The sequence below is a fragment of the Antennarius striatus genome, chromosome 1 (genome assembly GCF_040054535.1).
Source record: "Antennarius striatus isolate MH-2024 chromosome 1, ASM4005453v1, whole genome shotgun sequence".
NCBI lineage: Eukaryota > Metazoa > Chordata > Actinopteri > Lophiiformes > Antennariidae > Antennarius > Antennarius striatus.
This window is the reverse complement of record NC_090776.1, coordinates 17,805,811-17,829,385: the sequence shown is the minus strand read 5'-3', so window position 1 is coordinate 17,829,385 and position 23,575 is coordinate 17,805,811. Positions and strand designations below refer to the sequence as shown.

The following is a 23,575-nucleotide window of genomic DNA, read 5'->3' as shown; positions in this document are numbered from 1 at the left end:
GTTGCGCCGTGATTGGTTGGTAGATTGGTTGATTGACAGGTAGTGGGTGCAGTTGGTGACGGCATGACATGTCCATCAGTCTTTTTTAAGTGAGCTTATTCAAATTTATAGGTTGGGAAAGATTTAAAAAGGCACAGATTTTTCCTCGTGATGTGATGTTTCTGACAAATGTGCATTTAAACAGAAAACTTACAAGTCTCACCAGTTAGTGCTTGGGGCATTTTTTCAGGCAACAATCTGATGTTTACATCATCGGTCATCAAACCAGCAACCAATGAGAGGGAAAGTTGCCAATCAATCAATAAACCTCTATTTGTATAGTGCTTAATCACCACAGCAGACATTTCACAGCACTTTAACAGACAGAGAATCCCAAAAGGACCCTCCAGAGCAAGCATAAGCAACAGAAGTGGGGAAAAACTCACTCATTGAGGAAGAAACTCCGGGCAGGACCCAGATTCTGGAGGGCGGTCATCCAACTTGACCGGTTGGTAAAAGATATACAATGGGGATAGAGACAGGGTAGAAAAAGACAGAGACAGAGAGAGAGTGGCATAAAGGTCAGATAGAATTTGCAGTCCAAGTTGTGCTGTAGTTGCTGAAGTGGAGGCGGTATTTTCATGTATTTGGATTACCTGACTTCTATACTTGTTCCCCACCTGTTGAGCAGAAGCACACAGACACCGGCAGTATCTTGTTGTCAACAACTTATTCTTGGCTTCAAAATGTACATCGATCCCTCGTTTCTCGCGGTTAATGCATTCTAGGACCACCCACAAATAACAAAATTCCACGATGAAGCGGCAAACTATCTGTTCCATAATTTACGGTGATTTGAACATTTATGAACCCTCCCCATACTGGTATTAAACCACCTGTAACCTGTAAAACCTCTTGCATAAACCCCAAAGGACAGAATAGCAAAATCATCTTTCCAGTAGTGTGTATATATGGGTGTGTGTTTCTCAGTGTAATGGCCAAATGAGGCTTTAAGTTGGGCTATTGACCTTTACTCTAGAATATAATCAAACCATTTAGGAACTCACACATTTTCCAGCTGTGCATTCAGCATTATAAATATATACGCTACACTAGCCATGGTTACAGTGGTAATTATGCAAAAGGTGCTTGATGTGATAAAATCTGTGCTATCATCATATTGTGTGATGTTATATAAATTAATTTGTAAAGTTAATATCCAGTCATGGACATCATGTATGTTACTTGTAACTTTACCAAAGAATTGGCAAAAAGAATAACAATAATGAACTTGAAGTAAAAGGCCCGAATTGCCACTTAGGCCCCGTCCAGACGATGACGGATTTTTTTAAAACGCAACTTTTTTGTTGTGTTTACGCCTTCCGTCCACATGACAACGCAGATATCCGGAACGAAAACGCAACTTTTCGAAAACGCTGGCCGAGGTGGACAACAACGCTGGGTCTGCGTTGTTGTGTGGACGGTGTATCCGCAACTTTTAAAAAACACTGACGTCTTGCCTGCAACGAAAACCTTTGTGACGTCATATTTATGTGTTGTGACAACAAAACATTGAGGAATCCTCATTGATAAAATTTGACTCAATACTGCCACCACATGGTTTGGCATGCTTATAGCCGTCTTCGAAAATGCACTGCTGCGTTTACGTGTGGACGGAGATTTTTTTGAAAATGATGTTGTGTGGACGCGAATCATTTTTGATGTGTTTTTAAAAAGTTGCATTTTTTTAAAAATCCATCATCGTGTGGACGGGGCCTTAGGCTAACAATTAGCAAGCCATTCCCTAGGCTAATGGTGATGGAGGTAATGCCTGTTACTGCAGCAGAATGCTCTTACCACAAACCATTTGCTTAACGCTAACAGTAAGCTTTAGGCTATAATATTGTGATGCACCTTTTTACAATTGCTTTAACTACTTTCTACAGTTTCAGTTAAAGAGTGTGCTAGCCCTACTTAAATTGCCTTCAAGGACCCTCTAGTCAGGACCAAATATGCTCGGATGTTCTCCAAATCTGATGAAAAATAGAAAGGGTAAGAAAGAGGCAAAGTTAGGTGTGGAGGAATTGTTCTATGAAAAATAGAGGTGATGGGTGGGAGAGTAAAAGAGAAAGAGTCAGACAGACATAGAGAGGTCGGGTGGCAGATGGTGACATGTTGATTTATGAGCCGCAGGGCTTTTCATTAACCATACAGAATTTTCCTGAAACAGAGAGAGGAGGGGGGAGAGAGAGAGAGAGAGAGAGAGAGAGAGAGAGAGAGAGAGAGAGAGAGAGAGAGAGAGAGAGAGAGAGAGAGAGAGAGAGAGAGAGAGAGAGAGAGAGAGAGAGAGAGAGAGAGAGAGAGAGAGAGAGAGAGAGAGAGAGAGAGAGAGAGAGAGAGAGAGAGAGAGAGAGAGAGAGAGAGAGAGAGAGAGAGAGAGATGCATAATTTCAGGACACTGACAGAACAGTAAGGGTGCTGGCAGAGAGAAACCTAAAGAAAAATAAAGTTTAGGAGAGTACTGTAATCCTATAACTACTCTCAAACCATGCTTCACATAAAGGTATCTCTTGTTACTGAAGATACTTGTAGAAATAGAACAACACACTAACTTAGCCCTTACCCGAAGACCTGTCATTGCTAATCTGGTGAATTGTCTCAGGCTGTGAAAGGTGAGGTGTTTAAGAGTACAAATTCTCCGCCTTCAGCCTTCAGTCAATTGTACAATATCCCCCCTAAACTATGCTCCGTCTTTCTTATCTTTATATTCAAAGCACCGCTGCAATTATTGAAGCCTAAAAAGTAGTGCATTGCAAAACAAACAAAATTTTTTCAATTTCGATCCATACACTTGAAATGTAACTCTCTAAAGTCCATCAGTCTATATAAATGCATGTATTTCTCATAAACATCTTCATTTAACTTTCACCCTGTGGTCACTGTGTACAGATTTTTTTTCAGATGAATATACAAAATTCAGAATTTGAATTTTATTTTGTATTAAATATTTAAGATGTCAACTGTTTTGCAAATTTACAAGAAAACAATATTTATAATTTCACTACAGAATTTCTCACAAGTGAATGTACTGAAGTTATGGAAAAGAGTAGTTGAAGCTAAATTAATTGCATATGTGAGCATTTGTGAGCAGCATTATGGTTTTATTCCAAAAAAGAGTACTACAGATGCAGTATTTGCTTTGTGGATGTTGATAGAGAAGTACAGAGAAGGGCAGAGGGAGCTGCATTGTGTTTTTGTAGATCTGGAGAAAGCTTATGACAGGGTGCCCAGAGAGGAACTGTGGTATTGTATGAGGAAGTCTGGAGTGGCAAAGAAGTATGTTAGAGCAGTGCAGGACATGTATGAGGACTGTAAGACAGTGGTGAAGTGTGCTGTAGGTGTGACAGAGGAGTTCAAGGTGGAGGTGGGACTGCATCAGGGATCAGCTCTGATCCCCTTCTTGTTCGCTATGGTGATGGACAGGCTGACAGACGAGGTTAGACAGGAATCTCCATGGACTATGATGTTTTCAGATGACATTGTGATCTGTAGTGAGAGCAGGGTACAGGTGGAAGAGAAGCTAGAGAGGTGGAGGTTTGTCCTGGAAAGGAGAGGAATGAAGGTTAGCCGCAGTAAGAAAGAGTACATCTGTGTGAATGAGAGGGACCCAAGTGGAAGAGTGAGGTTACAGGGGGAAGAGATCAAGAAGGTGGATGATTTTAAGTACTTTGGGTCAACAGTCCAGAGCAATGGAGAGTGTGGAAAAGAGGTGAAGAAACGTGTACAGGCAGGATGGAACGGGTGGAGGAAAGTGTCAGGTGTGATGTGTGATAGAAGAGTTTCAGCTAAAATGAAAGGAAAGGTGTACAAAACTGTGGTGAGACCAGCGATGTTGTTTGGTCTAGAGACAGTGTCACTGAAGAAAAGACAGGAGACAGAGCTGGAGGTAGTAGAGACAAAAAAATTGAGGTTGTCTTTGGGAGAAAACCTGGAACCTGGAGAAAACAAACAAGGACACAGGGAGAACATTTCTATCAATTTGTTAGTTTGCACAATTGAAAAAAAGAAAGAAATGCCAATTAAGGATAGGACTAAAAGTTAACTTCTGCAATTCCCATTCACCTCACCAATGTTTTTATGATGTAAATTGCATATGTCAATCAATTAATCAATCAATGAAGTTTTGTTTATATAGCGCTTAATCATGGCAACAGACATTTCAAAGCACAGAAAAACCCAAGTGAACCTTCCAGAGCAAGCATAAGCGACAGCGGCGGGGAAAAACTCCCTTGTTGAGTAAGAAACTCCGGGCAGGACCCAGACTCTCTTGGGCAGCCATCCGCCTTGAACGGTTGGGTGGAAAAGAAATAAAATGAAGATAAAAACAGGGTAAGAGAAAGAGAGACAGAGAGATAGTGGCACGTAGGCCGGATAGAGTTAGTGTCTTTATGGGTATAGTTAGACGATTTGATGCAGGCGCTGAATTGGAAAAGTCAGGCTGCGTTCACCAACTCCTTGGTTGTTGCCATCAATACATGTTTCCTATCAGGTAGTTGGTAAATTCAAGGCACAATTACAACTGCGTGGATGACTGTATGGTGGCACAGAGGAAGAAGGGCAGCAGGAGCCAAGCCAATGGATAATTTAAGGGTGATACTGGCGGGCCTGGAGGCACAGGTCCACAGCCGATGGTCCACAGTGGATGGGAGCATTAGGGGTGGAACAGTATGGCAGAACGGAGGAAGGAAGGCAGCTGGACCCCAGCTGATGGTGAGGTGAGGGGTGATACTGGTGGGATGGGAGGAGCAGCTCCACAGCGGATGGGCGGATGAGGGGTGAACCTGAGAAAACCCATGAGGACATAGAGCACAGAGAGTCCAGGGAAGAAGTTGAGTTAGTAAGGTGTGATTGGAGACTAGGAGAGAGGGTCGGAGAGGAGGAGTAACGTAGATGGTCAGAGAGAAGAAGGAGGAGAGAGGGGCTCAGTGAGTCTGGTTGTTGAGTCTCCAGCAGTGTAGGTCTATAAGAAAAAAACTTAGCAGCCTAAGCTGCCTTAATTGTAATTTTTTTGAAAAAGAAACATTTTAAGTGTAGTCTTAAATAATGAGAGAGTGTCCGCCTCCCGAACTAAAGAATGGAGATGGTTCCACAATAGAGGGGCTTGATAGCTGAAGGCTCTAGCCCCATCCTACTTTTGAATATTTTAGGAACCACTAGTAGGCCAGTATGTTGAGAGCATAATGCTCTAGATCAGTGGTCCCCGGGCCACAGACAGGTACCGGTCCATGGGTCATTTGGTACCGGGCTGCACAGAAGGAAAAAATTATTTCCATTCTGGTTTTTATTTTTAATTTTGGAGTCTGACAGATATTTTATTTTGAAAAGTGACGTCTGTGCGGAATGACACACAGACAAATGCGTGTGTCTGTCCCGCTTGACAGGTCTCGGATACGTGACAGGTTATCCCTAAATTAAGCGCCCACAACTGCGCCAGAGTTCTGGATTAAAGTCAAGACAGATTATCCTGAGATCACCCAAAAAGTATGGAAAACCCTGCGTCCATTTCCACCCTCCTGTTTTTGTGGAGCAGGATTTTCTGCAGTGACCGTAAAGAAAACCAAACTGCGGAGGAGACCGGACGTCCAGAAAACACTTCAGGTGTCATTGTCTCCTGTTACCCCAAGATCAGCGGTCCCCAACCACTAATTCTCATTATTGTAATTATTATTATTTGATTGACTTGTTCAACCTTTTATTGGAAATAATTAGTATTTCTCCTGCACTGATTGTAAGTTGCTATTTTTCAAAATAAACTTCATCAGTGCAGTTACTTCAATCAAGTTTTAACATGAATATTTCGTACAAATATTTCGTTTACAGAGATGTTGATTATCAATTTATGAAAAAAAGTTCTTTATTTTCTGTTGATGTATGTATTTTACAGAAAACCTCTGTGGATGATTTATTACTAGACTACAGCTGTCCTGGCGTCATTAAAGATTATTGAGCAAATGAAGACTGGTCAGTGAAAATATTGTCTTAGATGAAACTGGTCCATGACGCAACAAAGGTTGCGGACCGCTGCTCTAGATGGATCATATGGAACTAAAAGTTCCTTCAGATAGGTCGGTGCCTGGCCATGAAGAGCTTTGTAAGTGAGGAGGAGTACTTTAAAATGTATCCTAGCTTTCACAGGAAGCCAATGATCTGTAACACAGGAGAATTATGGTCTAGGGTACTGGTCCTGGTCAGAACATGGGCAGCAGCATTCTGGATTAGTTGAAGTGTCCTTAGTGACGTTTTGGGGCAGTCCTGTTATCATTGGCCTCTTTTCCCATTTGAGTGTCTCACGCGCACACACACACACACACACACACACACACGTACACACACACACACACACACACACACACACACACACACACAGATTTGTTCTTTGTTAACAATGGAGAACATGCGTTATGAAACTTAAAACGACTTAAGCAGCATATCTCTAAAGAAAGAAACAGAGACTTTGAACACTCCTCTAACAATACAAAAATTAAAATTATTCTCCAATCTCCTTTTTCCCATAGGTACAAGACAAGGATTAAACTGCTCAAAGAAAAGTAACAGTTTCACTTCACCACTTTCACTTCAAACCCACAGTACTGGTCTTTTACATAAAATAAAATTCTGTTACATTGAAGCTCCTGCCAAGTGAGTTCAGACAATGTGGATTAAGCACTGCCAAATAAATCTTCCTGTCTTTCATAGTATGCCAGAGTTTTAAAATCTGGGATCAGTGCTATGGTGTATGGCCATGTTCACATCACAAACATCATTGTTCAATTCAATTTTTGTGTTACATCAGATTTGGATTTTATCAAGGTTTCACCTGTATTTTCCATAATTATGAATATATTTGTCCTCTGTAAAGAGAGGGATCCGCACATTGTTGTCAATCACAAGACATCAGGTACATATTAGATCATCATCAACAAAACATTAGCTCAACTGAAGTGGATTCACCAGTTGCAAAATATTTCTGGCCATAAAGAATATGAATGACGATCCACTTGTAATTGAATATAACAAACATCGTAAGAACAGCTTGCTGGCTGGATTGTTTCTCTCCTTTCACTTGATTTTGATGTTTTGCCAGCGATGACTTACAACAACACTTAGTTTATTTACAGCATTTTTACAAAAGTCCTCACAAGTTGCAATATCAGTATTTTCATTCATGTGAAAAATTCTGATATGTATTCAATCTAGGACCATGTATGAAAGTGTCAGTAGCTTCTGAGTCATATTGTATTTTTGTATACAATGTATGCCTAAGGTTTAGATATGACTGGCAACTCAATTGCTTAGAAGTGTCAAGGCATCATTTTCTTCAGCAGAAAAGCCATACACATTTTTGTCAAGTATTATTCTGATAATTTAAACTAATAGACATTTCCCCACAAGAATTTATTTGCACCCTGTAAGCCTGTTTTTATTCAAACACAGGTGCTTTTGTTTTGATTGACAGGTGTATGACGGAGAGAACACTTCATCCCGTCTGCTTGGCAACTATACACATAATGGAATGCTGAATTACGTCATCAACAGTACATCCAATCGCTTGTGGTTGGAGTTCAACAGCAACGCATCTGGGACCAATCAAGGCTTCCGTCTCACATACACAAGTGAGTTGTTTGAATAATTTTAATTTCAGATAACCAGATAAGAAATGCAGCAACAAATATCAAGTGCATAGAAGAATGACACATCACCCTTTTTATCATGAAAGTAGTTTGTTTCCATTGTTGATGAGTAGCTCATTATAATGGCTGTTGAGATGTTTTTAATTGAAAGCAGCACTCCTTGTGAATTTATCAGATTGATCTCAAGAATATATCTTCCATCTATACTTTGTCTCAGGAAAATGATACTTAAGTGCTTCATTTCTAAATATGCTCAATGAAACTGGAAAGACATATTATTTTGCTTCTGACACCGGACATCTGAATGCTTGAATCAATCACACATACACTTCTTACTTTTTCTGTTTTCCATTCACTTTCTCTCTCCTTTGTTCTCTCTCTCTCTCTCTCTCTCTCTCTCTCTCTCTCTCTCTCTCTCTCTCTCTCTCTCTCTCTGACTCACACACACACACACACGCACACACACACACACACATGCACACGCACGCATGCACAAAATCTTAAAGGCTGTTGAAAGAGTCTGTTAAGAATGCAAGACCAGCTGCTGGCCAGAGGCTTTTAGAGGATAATTTATCTGTGAGTCATCAGTAGAAGGTGAGAAAGTAAATTATTTGGAGTGGGAGAACAGATAGATGGAGGGACAAACAGGTAGATGGAATATGGGCCCTGGGTGGATATTCTGTGTCTGTTAAACCATTAGACAGCCATTAATTTGCAAGTCATTAAACTGGATAAGGTGACATCTACTTCAAAGTTGTCCAACAATGGCCGACCTGATGATATATAAGAGAGATTGATCGAAAGTTTAAACAATAGAATGGAGTCAAGCATATGAGAGAAAAGCAACAATAACTTCTTAAGTGGGGTCAGGGACTGAGTAAACCCACTATAATTCTACACAATGTTATTGGCATATTTTAATTATGTAATAATAAGGTTTCAAATATGCTTTGAATACATCAACAAGAAGTAATGAGATTATTTTTATTGAAATAGACACAGGATGGGGTAAAACCTCAAATAGTTTTAGAAAGTGCTCACCCTTTACGACAAGGTATGAATTGTGATTGGCAAAATAATTATGTATGTGTTCCATTTCTCTGTATGGAATGAGGAAAGGTCTCTCAACATTTCCTTAATACCAAAGGACAGAATTCAATTAAAGATTGCATGCACCTCAGAGGAGGAACTACATTCACCTGTAAAAGGGGGAGTGGTCTCTCAACATCAGCACTAATTTAACTGTCTTAAAAGTCCTACTTTTGTCCCGATTCCATCAAGTAGTTACAGATAGAAGGTATTCCTTTACATCCAGTGATATCACTCTGCAGTGAGGAGGATTGCTGGGGATTGTTGTTGACTAATAACATAAATTAGTGTCATCCTCTGCCAAAAACACATTACGCAGTCATCACACACTCACAACTGACATCTCCTACCTCTCCATCCAAGAGGTAGGAGATGTTTCCGCTCTAGTCAAAACACGCAAGCATCGCTTTCCAGGCACTTGTTCAAGTGTTAAGTCTGTTTGTGTTCGCAAGGACTGCAAAAATTACTTAAAGTGTAATTAAATTGTTTCTTTAATAGAATGCATTTTGACTCGGTGAGTGTAGTCATTGTTGATGCTCCCCACACATCTATCGCAAACACAAGAATTTTTGCATTTTAAAGTATAACAGTGAGCATCCACATGAAAAATGGAGAGACAAATTAATATTGTGACTTTATATTTGCATGAAAAGAACAGAATGAATTAATCTGTTTTCTTTTTGTGAATACCTGTGTCTATATGTGTACTCTTTTCTAGGTTTTGATTTAGTCCGCTGTGAAGAACCAGGTGTCCCCAGTTATGGCTATAAAATCCAGGACGACGGTCACTTTGCCAACACTTTTGTCCTGTATTCCTGTAACCCTGGATACAGTCTTCACGGTAGCAGCACACTGACTTGTCTTAGTGGGGACAGGCGTGTGTGGGACAAACCTCTTCCCTCTTGCATAGGTTAGTATGCTAACACATTTACAGGTTGTATACATTTTAATAATTCAAAACGGCAAGATTTGAATTATTAAGCTCTGGTTGCTTTTCTTTCCACAAAGTTCAATGAGAAAAAGGAGCCAGACAAGGAGCCGTCAAAGCTTGTTGAATCTACATAACCTCCACCATGAGAGCGATGATTTAATGAACCCCGCCCCGGGCCCGAGTGCTTTACACCACCCTTTCATTTTATGTCCTTCTGTGTAGGGTAGTGTGTCCCGTTTCAACTGCAGACTCAAATCAGAGTGGTACAAGAAAATGTTTCTTCTTCTTCTTCTTCTTCTTCTTCTTTTCCTTTCGGCTTTTCCCTTCAGGGGTCGCCACAGCAAATCAATTGCCTCTATCTAAACCTGTCCTTTGCATCCTCTTCTCTCACACCAACTACCTTTATGTCCTCTTTCACTACATCCATAAACCTCCTCTTTGGTCTTCCTCTAGGCCTCCTGCCTGGCAGTTCAAAACTCAGCATCCTTCTACCAATATATTCACTATCTCTCCTCTGGACATGTCCAAACCATCTCAGTCTGGCCTCTCTGACTTTATCTCCAAAGCCTCTAACATGTGCTGTCCCTGTGATGTACTCAATCCTGATCCTATCCTTCCTGGTCAGTCCCAAAGAGAACCTCAGTATCTTCATCTCTGCTACCTCCAGCTCTGCCTCCTGTCTTTTCCTCAGTGACACTTTCTCTAGACCAAACAACATCACTGGTCTCACCACAGTTTTGTACACCTTTCCTTTCATTTCAGCTGAAACTCTTCTATCAAAAATCACACCTGACACTTTCCTCCACCCGTTCCATCCTGCCTGAATACGCTTCTTCACCTCTTTTCCACACTATCCATTGCTCTGGACTGTTGACCCTAAGTACTTAAAATCCTCCACCTTCTTGATCTCTTCCCCCTGTAACCTCACTCTTCCACTTGGGTCCCTCTCATTCACACACATATAATCTGTCTTACTGTGGCTAACCTTCATTCCTCTCCTTTCCAGGACAAACCTCTACCTCTCTAGCTTCTCCTCCACCTGTTCCCTGCTCAGACTGCAGATCACAATGTCATCTGTAAACATCATAGTCCATGGAGATTTCTGTCTAACCTCGTCTGTCAGCCTGTCCATCACCATAGCAAGAAGGGGCTCAGAGCTGATCCTTGATGCAGTCCCACTTCCACCTTGAACTTCTCTGTCACACCTACAGCACACCTCACCACTGTCTTACAGTCCTCATACATGTCCTGCACAGCTCTAACATACTTCTCTGCCACTCCAGACGTCCTCATACAATACCACAGTTCCTCTCTGGGCACCCTGTCATAAGCTTTCTCCAGATCTACAAAAACACAATGCAGCTCCCTCTGGCCTTCTCTGTACTTCTCTATCAACATCCTCCAAGCAAATACTGCATCTGTAGTACTTTTTTTGGCATGAAACCATACTGCTGCTCACAAATGTTCACTTCTGCCCTTAGTCTAGCTTCCACTACTCTTTCCCATAACTTCATTGTATGGCTCATCAGCTTTATAACTCTGTAGTTGCCACAACTCTGCACACCTCCCTTGTTCTTAAAAATGGGCACCAGCACACTTCTCCTCCATTGCTTAGGCATCTTCTCACTATCTAAGATCCTGTTGACCAACCCAGTCAGAAACTCTACCGCCACCTCTCCTAGACACTTCCATACCTCTACAGGTATATCATCAGGGCCGACTGCCTTTCCACTCTTCATCCTCTTCAATGCCCTCCTCACTTCATCCTGACTAATCGTTGCTACATCCTGGTCCACAACAGTCACCTCTTCTAGTCTTTGTTCTCTCTCATTTTCCACGTTCATCAACTCTTCAAAGTACTCTTTCCATCTTCCCATCACTCTACTGGCACCTGTCAGTAGACTTCCATCCCTATCCTTAATCACCCTAACCTGCTGCACGTCCTTCCCATCTGTCTCTCTGTCTTGACAACCGGTATAGATCAGTCTCTCCCTCCTTACTGTCCAACCTAGCATACAAGTCATCATAAGCTTCTTGTTTGGCCTTTGCTACCTCTACCTTCACCTTACGCTGCATCTCCCTGTACTCTTGTCTATTCTCCTCAGTCCTTTCAGTGTCCCACTTCTTCTTAGCTAATCTCTTTCTCTGTCTCCCTGATAGCTGTAGTTGTCCAGTCATCTGGAAGCACCTCCTAGCCACCCAGAGCCTGTCTTAACTCCTTCCTTAAAAGTCATGCAACAGTCTTCCTTTTTTAGCTTCCGCCATTTCGTCTTCTGCTCTGCCTTTGCCCTCTTCATCTTCCTCACCACCAGAGTCATCCTACACACCACCATCCTATGCTGTTTGTCTACACACTCGCCTACCACTACTTTGCAGTCACTGATCTCCTTCAGGTTATACTGTCTACACAAGATGTAGTCTACCTGTGTGCTCCTACCACAACTCTTATAGGTCACCCTATGTTCCTGCCTCTTCTGGAAGAAAGTATTCACAACAGCGATTTCAATCCTTTTTTCAAAGTCAACCACCATCTGTCCTTCGGCGTTCCTATCCTGGATACCAAACCTGCCCATCACCTCCTCATCACCTCTGTTACCTGCACCAACATGTCCATTGAAGTCTGCACCAATGACAAGTCTCTCATTTCTAGGTATGCTCTGCATCACTTCATCAAAGTCCAGCCAGAATTTCTCCTTCTTCTCCAGCTCACATCCTACCTGTGGAGCATACCCACTAACAACATTGAACATCACACTTTCGATTTCTAGCTTCAGACTCATCACTCTATCTGACACTCTTTTTACCTCCAGGACATTCCTAACAAACTCCTCCTTCAAGATAACTCTTACTCAATTTCTCTTCCTATCTACACCATGATAGAACAACTTGAACCCTGCTCCTAAACTTCTAGCCTTGCTACCTTTCCACCTGGTCTCCTGGACACAAAGTATGTCTACCTTCCTCCTCTGCATCATGTCAACCAACTCTCTACCTTTTCCTGTCATAGTTCCAACATTCAGCGTCCCTGCTCTCTACTCTTGGCGCTCCTCTTCTCTCTCTTTGTGCGAACATACTTTCCTCCTCTCCTTCTTTGACCAACAGTAGTCCAATTTCCACCGGTGCCCTGTAGGTCAACAGCGCTAATGGTGGTCGTTGTTAACCCCGGCCTCGACCAATCCAGTATGGAAGTCATAGGTTTGATTCGCATCTTTGATTTGGCAAAAGTTTTAAGCCGGATGACCTTCCTGACGCAACCCTCTGTATTTATCCGGGCTTGGGACCGGCACAATAAGACACTGGCTTGTGTCCTCTTGCGGTTACATTAGAGTGGTACAAGAAAAATACTGAGCAATAAACAGCATTATGCTGTTTGTGTTATATTTGTGATATTATGTTGATCTGTCCTGTAAATTAGGTGAGGTTTGTCACTAGTTGATAATAGTAACAGCAAAAAGGCTTGTATAGAATTATAATACGTCCTTGTTTTTAAGGGATGCCTGAGCAAAGTAGGCATTTAATCTGATTTCCAGCAGAAAAGAAATCTGCTGCCAGACTGCTGCAGTGAGATAGATGGATGGATGGATGGATGGATGGATGGATGGATGGATGGATGGATGGGTAGAAAGATAGATAGATAGATAGATAGATAGATAGATAGATAGATAGATAGATAGATAGATAGATAGATAGATAGATAGATAGATAGATAGATAGATAGATAGATAGATAGATAGATAGATAGATAGATAGATAGATAGATAGATAGATAGATAGATAGATAGATAGATACGTTGTTAATCCCGGAGGAAATTGTACATATCCACTGCTCAGGCATTACATACCGAATACATAAGGGGATAAACACCAACAGAAAAAGAAACACTGACATCACAGGACATACCACAAGACATACACTACACTATCGGACACATGCAGCAGTAACAGGACTTATATACTAAACTATAACTAAAATATAAACAGTACAAAATTAAAATATAAACAGTATAAAATTAAAATATAAACAGTATAAAATTAAATTAAATCCATTCAACCGCGTGCTGACCTCGACACCTCCCCCCTGCTCCTCCTCCTCCTTGTACCCCCTGATGGCACGGGGCACGAAGGAGGACCTCAGCCTCTCTGTGGAGGCGCTGTGTGACAGCAGTCTGCCGCTGAAGGTGCTTCTCTGCTGGGAGAAGGTGGTGTGTAGGGGTGGCTGGTATTATTCATGATAGCCCTGACTTTAGACATGGTCCTGCTCTCCAGAAGCGTCTCCACAGAGTCCAGGCTCAGCCCGACCACTGAGCCCGCTCTGCGGATGAGTCTGTTCAGACGGTCCATATCTCTTTTCCTGACCCCCCCACCCCAACACACAATGGCATATGACAGCACAGTGGAGACTACGGACTGATAGACCATGAGAAGGAGCTTAGGACAGATGTTGAAGGAGGCCAGCCTCCTCAGGAAGTACATCCTGCTCTGCCCCTTCTTGAGTGACCCGACTGTTGAATTTGTATGCCAGTGTATATATTTTTTTGTTCATAATTCAATTTTTCATTGATAATGTGATGAGTGAGGTCCTAACCCTAGGTAAAGATTTCAATCAGCCTCCTTCATTTTAAGAGGTCAGTCAAAAAGCGAGGGGATAAGTTAAAAAAGAGGTACTCGAAGTGGAAAACAGGTGCTCACTCGAGAAGACATGGGGACTGATTCAGTGCTGGAAATATTCCATGCAGTTCTAATTCACTTTTGTGAATGAATAACATCCCACTGTAATATATCAACACATACACACTAGACCATCTGCACTTGACAAGCTGGAGGTCATTGAGCACGAGATCTAAGCAACACCAACCGTCTCTATATTTTAAGAATAGCATGATTAAGATGCTAAAGTAGTGGGTGAATCTCTGAATTTACCTTTAGTAAATGTATAATGACAGCCAGACTAGTTTCTTGTCCCCTCAAGGTGTGTACAATATTTTATGCCAAGGACTTTGACAGAAGCCTGAGCCTTCTGTTCTATTCTCACTGTGCATAATAAATAGAATATTGTATCAGAGGAGATTTCTAGATGCCAGAAAGTGATGTGATGAAAAAACCATATTGAACCATCAGCAATTCTGTTTTACGTTTTGAAACACTCAAGTCTTGATTATCATTGTATGCACACTTTAATAAACATCATCAAAATTAGTTATGATAGGTCCACAGTGACATATCCACATTTTCTTATAACAAAATGCTGTAATTCTTTTTGATGGAATGAGGGGACCTAAATAGTAACATGAATGTCAAGCTGCAAATTGAGCCATGGTATATAAATTAAAAAATGTTATGTTTCAGTTGAAAATCAATATAAGTCATTAGAAGAACTTTCAAAGTCAATGTGTTAATAATGTGCAACTGACACTGTACACTCAAGCAATATTATGTTTTGCTGTTCAGACCAAGACACAAAAACTATTGTTTATCCTTTAGAATAGCAGGAATAAATTTTAGTGTTGTTCAGGTTTGGAGGTAGATGTGCTGCCTGAGGGCAGATTTAGCTTTGCTTGGCACTAGGCAGCTCTTAATTAGGTTGCTGTGGAGTGTGCCAAATGATTCAGGTGCTTTGACATTATGATTTCTTTTCTTGTGCCTCTGAACCTGTGAAAGTTGAATTGTGCTTTAGATACAGTGCATGATGTGCAACTAGCCATTTTCTTCCTTATTGTCATCCAGCAACTTTCATTGAAGCATGAACCCAGTGTTTGTTTGTCTGTGTTGTTTTTAGGCTTTAAATCCCTAAAGTAAATTTGCCATTTTTTAAGTTCATAATTCCTGTTAGTCCATAAATATTTTGTGGCTCTGCAATATAATACACATTAAAGTCTTTTCCCAAGCATTTCTACCTTGGGTAGTCATAGGAACTTGATGCATGTTAATTTGTAGTTCACGTAACTAGCTGGCACACTGAGCTCTCCAATGTGGGAAATGGCCTGATGTGGTTGTTCCTTGTAGCTCATAATGTTCATAATTATGTGCAGGAAGTGAATGTATGAGTGTGACTGCAAACAAGTGTGCATTTTTTTGGCTGGACAGTCTGTTTGTGTGGTCCTGTGTACCTCAGCAGTCTCTGTCTGTCTGTCTGTCTGTCTGTCTGTCTGTCTGTCTGTCTGTCTGTCTGTCTGTCTGTCTGTCTGTCTGTCTGTCTGTCTGTCTGTCTGTCTGTCTGTCTCTCTCTCTCTCTCTCTCTCTCTCTCTCTCTCTCTCTCTCTCTCTCTCTCTCTCTCTCTCTCTCTCTCTCTCAGAGTTAAACAGAGTGGTGATTTGCCTGAGTCTATGTCTATCCTTTGTTGGTTTTCTATTCATAGACGAAACCTGTCTATCTTCTTTTCTGTATATATGTGCCAGCTATTTGCCTCCCTGTTTTGGGAAATGCAGTTGTCATTGGCCAAGGCTTAGTAGTAATAAGAAGAACTTTTGTGTCCTTGTGTGTCTGTGCCTCTTCCCTTCTGCAACTGTTTTCCTTGATAAAACAGAGTTTAGGAGTTGCCTTTCTCTCTATTTTCTGTTTGTTGGTGAATTCATGTGTGTGTGTGTGTGTGTGTGTGTGTGTGTGTGTGTGTGTGTGTGTGTGTGTGTGTGTGTGTGTGTGTGTGTGTGTGTGTGTGTGTGTGTGTGTGTGTGTGTGTGTGCTTGAATAACTGCACAAAGAAAGTCAAAGAATTTTTTTTTAACCTTTTGTGATTGTGCATCGACTTCTATTCCCTATGTGTGAAAATGTATGTTTAAAGGTCCATTTGTTTGCACATGCTTGAAAGCAACGGGTTGATATGGTATGGTTGATCACATGGTTGTACCTATTTAGATAATTGTGCGATAATTTAGATAATTTGGCGAGATTTCTTCTCACCAAACAGTGACAGTTTGTGGGACACCATAACAACTATTATGAAATTCAGTCTACCCCCAGCCCTTTAACCTGTTCTCCTCTTCCATCTGTCAGCTCTGAATAAATTGAATATCAGCAGAGAACTGGTTTTCTTTGGTGGATTAAAAAACATTTTTTGTACACTACAGGTATCCTGAAGGGACAATGTTATTCACCGACCCTGAACTATACAGCGGGAGCTAGGATAAGTCAACCTTGATTTAATGATACAAGCCAATCGAAACTCATTCTCATATAACTCAGCCTTCAGAGCCGTCCTCTGCATTACAACAGAGGAACCGCCCATGATAGAAATGAGCTGACATGTTACCTGAATGAAAATGATTGAAAGAATATGCCTGTATTGAGAGTACAGATGTTCACAGAGATGATTGACATGCTTAGAAGGAAAATTAAGAAGTCGCACATAGAATATAAATTAAACTAAATTCTGAAAAAGAAAGACTGTCAACCCCAATCGGAGAGATAGTATAAATAGACATACTAGGCATTACCATTAAGATGCAGTGTATTCATTCACTGACCTAAGATCCCATTCAATCCTTTCCAGTCTAATGTTAAACCAAACTCATGCTATAGATGGACAAGACAAAACAGATATTCTTATACAGTGTGTGAAAGCAATGCTAACCAACAGACCAACAGCGGACTTCATGAGACCTGGAAGTTGTGAAAAAGTCCACGATAGAGTTTAAAATGCAAAGTAACTGCAATAATCCTGCGCTTAGGTTTGCGTGTGATCCTTGCTTATTAAACTCTGTTCAATTCTATGTTTGAGCTGACCAGTTAGCACACCTTGTACTTGTTATAAATTTGGTCTGTTAAAAATGTATTCTTTTTCTCAGTTAAAATGTATATTTAAGCATTGGTACTTAGAGTATAAATAAAAACACGAGGAGAAAAAGTTGTTGTTTTGTTTTTTTTGCGCTGCTGATCGTCTCTGATTGATGTCCTTGTAGCGGAGTGTGGAGGCCACATTACGGAGGCAGTGTCTGGAAGGATTCTGTCTCCAGGATATCCTGCACCATATGACAACAATCTCCACTGCGCCTGGACAATCGAGGCTGATACAGGCAAGACCATCAGGTAATTATAAAACAGTTGGACACACACTACTAGGAACAAACTTAAATGGCTTTTTTTTTTGTCAAAAAGACAACAGGTATCTAGAGGATGACTTGGCTCATTCTGCACTTTGTGGCTGGTAATAGCATTTTATTGGACTAATGCAGTACTTGAAACACATAAGGCAGTTGCAGTAATAGCATTTACATGACTAAATCAGAAATACTTCAATAATATTTTGAGTAAATTTTGAGTATACCAGATGAGTGGAGAGTACACCAAATGAGTGGCATGGTGTGTCTGAGCATGTCTTACGTAAGTGTGTGAGTGTGTGTGTGTGTGTGTGTGTGTGTGTGTGTGTGTGTGTGTGTGTGTGTGTGTGTGTGTGTGTGTGTGTGTGTGTGTGTGTGTGTGTGCGTTTGTGTGTATGTGTGTGTGCTTCCATAATGTCTATTTTCCATTCTTTGACTTTATGATGTACTTTGTAAAATCATGTTTCAACAAAGAGCAATTTCAACTCTGTTTTACTGTACGTCTGATCTCACAATGTCTGTCGTTTTTCAGCCTGCACTTTATCGTCTTTGACACTGAGGTCGGCCATGATATCCTTAGAGTCTGGGATGGGCCATCTGGTCCTTCAGATGGAGGGATCCTCTTAAAAGAATGGTCTGGTCCAGCTTTACCTGAAGATATCCACTCTACCTTCAACATACTGACACTGCAGTACGATTCTGATTATTTCATCAGCAAGCAAGGTTTTTCGATTCAGTTCTCCAGTAAGTAGACCAATTGCGAAATGAGAATGATTTCTAGAGCAAAAACTCAAAACTACTAAAATGTCTGCGTTTTTGTTCTCACCTTTGGACTTTTGCTTAACTTGCCGTGGAATATAACAAATAATTTTTTTACACCCACATTTTACATAGATGTCCAGTTAGTTACCTTTTAACGATGAAGTTTGTAACACATTTTTCATATATACAGTGAGAATACACCATGAATTTGAAAAGCAAATGGCTGAATACTAGCAATATTATCCATGCAACAAGATTAATTCTGTTTGTTTACTTTTTCCAGCCAGTCAAAAAAGTAGGATACGATTATAACGAAGACTATAAATAACTTTTTATCAAGCTTCACATCTAGGTAAAGCTTGGCAAGATTAGAACAATTTGCAGTTCAGCAATTCCTGTAGGTTTTCTTTTTATATATTTCAGCTTCCAGCAGAGATAATACTGTTGCATCACACTACCAAACAGCATATCTTTCATATCTTTGTCTGTTACGCACTCTCTCAGCCACTACAGCAACGACCTGCAATGACCCAGGCATTCCTATAAATGGATCACGATATGGGGACAGTAAGGAACCCGGCGATAGTATGACTTTTCAGTGTGATCCAGGCTACCACCTGCAAGGCCAGGATACCATTGCATGTGTGCGGATGGACAACAGATTCTACTGGCAACCTGACCCTCCAACATGTATAGGTAGGACTTCATTACTCCCGTCAGATGTTTGTGAGAAAACAACAAAAACATGTGATTTTAATTTTTTTAGATAAAGACGTCAACAATAAATCAATTACACCTGCAAAACATGAAAAAGGTTTTGTTGTGTCACATCTGACATCTGGAAGCATATCAACTGAGTATTACATGTTAAATAAACATAGCGTCAAAATAAATATTATACTTGGGGCAACAGTTGTTTTCCCACACTTCCCTACTGGAGACATTCTTTTAAACGTCAAGCATAAGTTGAAGCGGAGCTGAAGAGTCAATTTCATGGATTTCTAACACTTCTTAGCTTAAACTCAGAATTGAAATGATGAGTCATATATACAGGAGACGGGTGGGAATAAAATGAGGTCATGTTGTTTCTATTTCTGTATACTCACCAGCATTACTTTTAACTACTTATAACTTGTGATTCCACATTCCACTCGAAATCTCACTAACAACGGTCTGTTGTTTGCTGTTACTCTACACTCCCTCTGAGATCTACTTCAGCATTTTCTTGACCTCCTACTGACACACTTGACTCATTCACTAATGATAGGGAGCAACCATTGACCTTGAAGCCTGCAGAAATGGTAGAGACGCCTGTAGAAAAAGGTGTAAACAACGAGGTGGCAAGTTCCTTTCAGTGTCCACACCATCACCATGCAGATCTTACTGTGTTAGCATAAAACTAGCCTGAAGCACATCCACATATTTCTGTGACCAGCTGTTTGTAGGCTTCTGCTGATTACATATCTTTATAAACTTCTTTTGCCAGATTACCTGCTGGTTCAGTTTGATTTTGTCTCCTGCATGAAATGTCATGCCAATTTAGTTTGAGCATAGGCATGAAGACACTCCCTGGAAATTACCATATTTTTCTCAGGCTGCTGCATTTTTCAATATCCCATCGTCTGTCCACCTGCACACCTGTGAAACACACCATGCTCTTTTCCTGATGTTGCCAATAAATCTTTGACACTGACCTCATGTTTCAATAGACTATGGATAAAATGTAATGCTGTCTCCCCAATTTTCTCTTAGCCCACTTCTGCTTCCAATCCCTACACTTTCACCTCAGGCAGTGAATCACTGGGTGTTCAAAAGCTCCAAAAATAAACCATTATATACAACAGTGTGTCAGTCTGTGTCTGTCTGTGAGTGATTTTCAGATTTCAATGCTTTTGTTTAACTCTATTTTGCTGTTGATAATCTGTTCACACCCACCTCCCACCCCCAAGACACATCTCCATGTTTCAGATTCTTCCTTCACATCATCACATTGATGCTTGAATGCATTTATCTGTCTCTCTTTCCAATATCTATTTCCTGCTCTCTAGCTTGTTGTGAAATAACAGGACCACTAGGGGTGATTCTCTTCGCTAACGTCTTCCTCTGTCTCTCCTTTACTCTTTCACCCTCACCATCTACCTGTAGAGAGGGCGAAAGAGCAATATCAAAGTTCCACCAGGGGTAATTCTTACTCTCACAGCCCTGCCACACTTCCCACCACAAATTCACTCTCTTCCGGTCTATCTACCTGTGGGGGTAATATGAGTGGTCGATCAGGAGCGATTCTATTTCCAAATTATTCCACACCCAATGCTGTGTAATCATCTTTCTCCCTCCTTCCTTTTCTTTCTTTCATTGTTTGTCTGTCTCCAGCCACATGTGGGGGTAATGTCAGCGGTCCTTCTGGAGTAATCCTGTCTCCTAACTACCCTCAACCTTATCCTCCCGGGAAGGAGTGTGATTGGAGAATCAGAGTCAACCCTGACTTTGTCATTGCTCTCATCTTCAAAAGGTAATCTGTTTTTTTTTAACATCTGAAATGCCATAAAGGAACTTCTGCAGCTGCTCTTGAGCTAAAAATTACGGCCATGTAAGTTAACATGTGCTGCAAGAAAATAGTAGTCATATCAGGTTTTGAAATATGTGATTGAGGATGTGAAATGTTTTCTGAAAGAGCACAAAGTCACTGACACATGCTTTGTGCTTAATGAACTTTGTCAGTAATTACATACACATAGCAAAAGCAATAATCAATAATTGATATGTTCTCGTTTTTTGACTAGTTAAAAATTCTAACCCTCACCAGCATATCAAAAATGTGTTTTTGAATGGCAGCAGTTTTCAATAAAGATATTTACACTTCATTTCTCACAATGATATTTATCAATATCAAATAATTTCTTTCAAATACAAATGCTATTTTTAGATACCTGTAACGCAAGTACATGGTACTTTAAGACCAACCTGAAATTCTATTGCAGATACCAGGAAAGCTATTCCTACTAGTCATTATAACCCTTAGCTTGTGGTGAAAAAGAGAACAAAACATGAAACCGGATGTACTGTAGTTGGTAACATAAAGGTATTTATTTACACTAAGCTAATTAAATAACAGTCAACACGAAAGACATGTGAAAACCTAAAGTAAGAGACAGTGCTGATGGGTGCTGCTCAACACAAGGAAATAAACAGAACAAAAAGAGGACTTATTCATCTGGAGCTGGTAGTTAACTAAGAGTAGCTAGTAAAATAAAACATGGCAGCAAATCTCCAAGCTCCCTTTCACCATAGTTTCTCAAGCCAAGAAATAGATACAAAGGAGAGTCAGCCTTTCTCAGCCTGGTGTGTCTGTATAGACGGATAAACCTAACATGAATTGGTTATTATCTGTATTAAGCCTGTATCCCTGGCCCTGTTTCTCCTCAATGATGTCTAAGTGCCTGATGCAGCACAGGACAAATGATGTCAAATATTGAGAGGCACATATGGCAAACTGTGTATCTAAGTGGCATACACCCTGATACGGTTGTGGAGCTCATACAGCTTAAGCCTGAGCCGCATCCCAGTGATTGATGGATAGAAAAAGGATGTCACCAATCAGCAGGCCGAATAATGCTGGAGCGCAACACCAAGGTAGTCCAGGCGCCCTTCAGCTGGAGCCAGCCACGAGCCAGAGATCACACACTGTAATTGACATAAGCAAACGGGGTTACACAATGAAGGCACAGTGGTGGTCAAAACACTACTAAAAGAAGGAATAAATTATATCAGTGATGACATTAAAGAGATATATAAATTTATTGAAATAAAAAACCCCAAGTAATCCAAATACCTCAGCTGTTTTACTGATATTTTAAATAAACATTTCCACATGATGAATTCCCACTGCTATGAACCCCAATGAATACACTTTTAAACAGATAACCATGGAGTTGTGTTATTTCTGAGATTTTTAAAAATTGTTTTATCCAAATTTGAACCTGACAAAACATTGATCACAAAAAAGTCAGTTAAGTTTTAATTGTACGTGACTTTCAGATTCAAATTGGAATTATGTTTATACCTGGCTGTCAGAACTTTTTCAATAAGCCCTTTTTAAGTTTGTTAAACAGACACTGGCCTGAACCTTAGCCTTAATACGTTACACATACCGTTGATAAAGGGCTTCGGACTGAAGCAAAAAGATAAACATTTCAGAATGTAGCCAAAGAGACGAATGTAAAGCAGACAACCCAAAATAACCCAATTTTATTTCCATATTTTTCAGCTGGAAATAAAAAAAAAGATGTTTTTCTTTCAACAAAAGACTTTTTTAATTTTACTTTTAAGTAATTGGTAATGATATCTTATTTTGAGGGTGGTGCAGTGGGTAATGCTGTTGTTGCGCAGCAAGGCGACTCTGTGCGTAGTGTACGTATTCTCCCCGTATCTGCGTGGGTTCTCTGGTTTCCTCCAACCTCCAAAAACATGCGCTTCAGGTTAATTGAGACATACAGTCCCAAATTGACTGTGGGTGTGAGTGGGTGTGTGTTTGTGTCTGTATATGTGTAGCTCCGTCATGCACTGGCGTCACGCCCGGAGTGTCCCCCAGTCAGCTGGGATAGGCTCCACCCCCCACGATAGGCTCCACACCCTGCGGCCCAATGCTATTTTGTGATTGCTGTGTGCCATTTGATTTAATAAAGCAGACATTTCTTATGAAAACAGCTGAAATACATTTCTTATGACTCGATTGAAAGGATAAGTCAAAAAAATAGTTTGATCAATCTTTGAATCAAATTAGACTTACTGTTTTTTGTCTCATAAACTCTTAATAAAGGCAGCCTGCTGATGACCCGGAGTCAGTTTAAAAGTTACTCTCTTCTCGCAATGATAGTTCTGACAGTTTTATGGATAGTCTAAATGTAAATTGTGCCTCAAAAATGTACAATTTATTCCTAAACTAAAATATACATGACTGCTTTTAATTTGTATTTAATTCTTAAATAACCCTTCTTCAGTTGCCAGAAGGGTGTCCCACTCCTGCTAAGTCAGATTTTGTGTCGTTTTCTTCTTGTTTAGTTGCTTTAGCACTCAGACCCAGAATGTG

At 40.6% G+C, this 23,575-nt stretch overlaps 1 protein-coding gene across 1 annotated transcript in view; it reads left to right on the top strand.

Annotated features, from left to right (window-relative positions):
* The window catches only part of csmd1a (CUB and Sushi multiple domains 1a), a 452,056-nt gene that overhangs the window by 333,850 nt on the left and 94,631 nt on the right, over positions 1 to 23,575 (top strand). Inside the window, exons 25-30 of the mRNA XM_068328424.1 lie at positions 7,496 to 7,652; positions 9,478 to 9,669; positions 17,587 to 17,713; positions 18,257 to 18,468; positions 18,991 to 19,182; positions 20,860 to 20,998. Of these exons, the coding sequence (XP_068184525.1) occupies positions 7,496 to 7,652; positions 9,478 to 9,669; positions 17,587 to 17,713; positions 18,257 to 18,468; positions 18,991 to 19,182; positions 20,860 to 20,998 (1,019 nt within the window). The remainder of the gene's footprint in view (positions 1 to 7,495; positions 7,653 to 9,477; positions 9,670 to 17,586; positions 17,714 to 18,256; positions 18,469 to 18,990; positions 19,183 to 20,859; positions 20,999 to 23,575) is intronic.